Source organism: Nicotiana tabacum, chromosome 15 (genome assembly GCF_000715075.1).
Source record: "Nicotiana tabacum cultivar K326 chromosome 15, ASM71507v2, whole genome shotgun sequence".
Classification (NCBI taxonomy): Eukaryota; Viridiplantae; Streptophyta; class Magnoliopsida; order Solanales; family Solanaceae; genus Nicotiana; species Nicotiana tabacum.
In genome coordinates this window covers 43,531,310-43,532,824 of record NC_134094.1, presented here as the reverse complement: position 1 = coordinate 43,532,824, position 1,515 = coordinate 43,531,310, and the positions used below count along the sequence as shown (strand labels likewise).

Below are 1,515 nucleotides of genomic sequence, written 5' to 3'. Positions count from 1 at the left end.
TGATCTTCCTCATTGTATACCTCTTCTTTTTCTTTGCACTTGTTACCTTCACTATCCATTTTGGTTGGGAGAATTGGTCCACGACTGACAATTACCCATAGGTCAAAGTCAGTGGCCTGAAGAAATGTTTCCATACGAAGCTTCTATATATCATAGTTGTTTTCATCAAGCAAAAGAGGTCTTCCAATGTACATTCCAAGCTGTAGTGGGGGATCTGTCTCCATAGCCTGGTGTTCATAAATTACAGGATAGAGACTTATAGCTTTATGCTTCTTTTCTTCCTCTTTATCACTTCCACTATCCTCATATGCTGCCAAGAAAGCCTGTTTCATTGCTTCAATGAATCCTTTGCCTAGGATTTTTCCTTTGTTTGAACCCTTTTCTCTCATCTTCTCCCGTTTCTCTTTTTCAGCTCGTTCTTTCCTCCACTCAATTTCCCACATTGGGCAGTCCTTGACCATGTGATCTAGCTTTCCACACTTGTAGCACCCATCATTGTTAGCTTCGTCGATCTTCTTAGGCTTACTACTGATCTCTCTCTTGGATGCGTTTTTGGAGTTCTTCATGAACCTCTTGAACTCGGCGAACATTGCTAGATTAGGATCATCATTTTCAGATTCATCATCCTCAGATGCCTTAAGAACCAAGGACTTATCCCTCTTTGGTTATTCCTTGCCCAGTTTTATCTTTCTCATTTCATGAGTTTTTATGTTTCCAACCAGCTCATCAACTGAGATTTTGTCCAGCTCCTTGGCTTCCTGGATTGCAGTGACTTTTGATTCCCATGAAGCTGGAAGTATTCTTAGAACTTTGCTAACCAACTCTTCTGAGGTAAACACCTTTCTAAGTGATTTCAGTTCATTGGTTATTATAATAAACCTAGTCATCATATCCTAGTTGGGCTCAAAATCCTTCATGGAGAAGAGCTCATAGTTTCTCATAAGTAGTTCTATCCTTGATCTTTTCACTTGGTTTGTTCTTTCATGAGCAGTTTGGAGTGCATCCCATATCTTCTTTGCATTAGAGCACGCAAAAATTCTATTATACTCATCAGGACCAAGTCTACAGATAAGGAGTTTCTTAGCCTTTGCATTCTTCTCCATCATTCTGAAATTTGTTGCCACAAATTCAGAGAGGTCCTTAGGAACTGTTTTATTTTGTGCATTTTGTTTCGTAGGAGTCAATGAACCTTTGTTCACTATAGTCCATAGTTCATAGTCTTCAGCTGCTAGGAAGTCTTCCATTCATGCTTTCCATCAACTGTAATATTTTCCATTAAATAGGGATGGCTTGGTAGTTGATTGTCCTTCATTAATTCTGTGTGGGGCACTTATCTTACTTCCAAGATCTCTCTAGGTGTTAGCCGTTTGTGAATGAGAGAACCTTCTCTACTACCAATTGTTAATTTGAGTACCCGTATGAATTACTAAAGAACTTGGTTCTTTGATGCGTTCCTTAAACGTGAAGTAAATAACCAGTAAAGTAAACACGGAGATTTTTACCTGGAAAATCACC

At 39.0% G+C, this 1,515-nt stretch overlaps 1 protein-coding gene across 1 annotated transcript; it reads right to left on the bottom strand.

Annotated features, from left to right (window-relative positions):
* Nucleotides 1–893: 893 nt before the first annotated feature.
* Nucleotides 894–1,244, bottom strand: LOC142169601 (uncharacterized). Its single transcript, XM_075231487.1, has one exon. It carries the CDS (start codon nucleotides 1,242–1,244, stop codon nucleotides 894–896), a length of 351 nt encoding a protein of 116 aa, XP_075087588.1.
* Nucleotides 1,245–1,515: the final 271 nt, after the last annotated feature.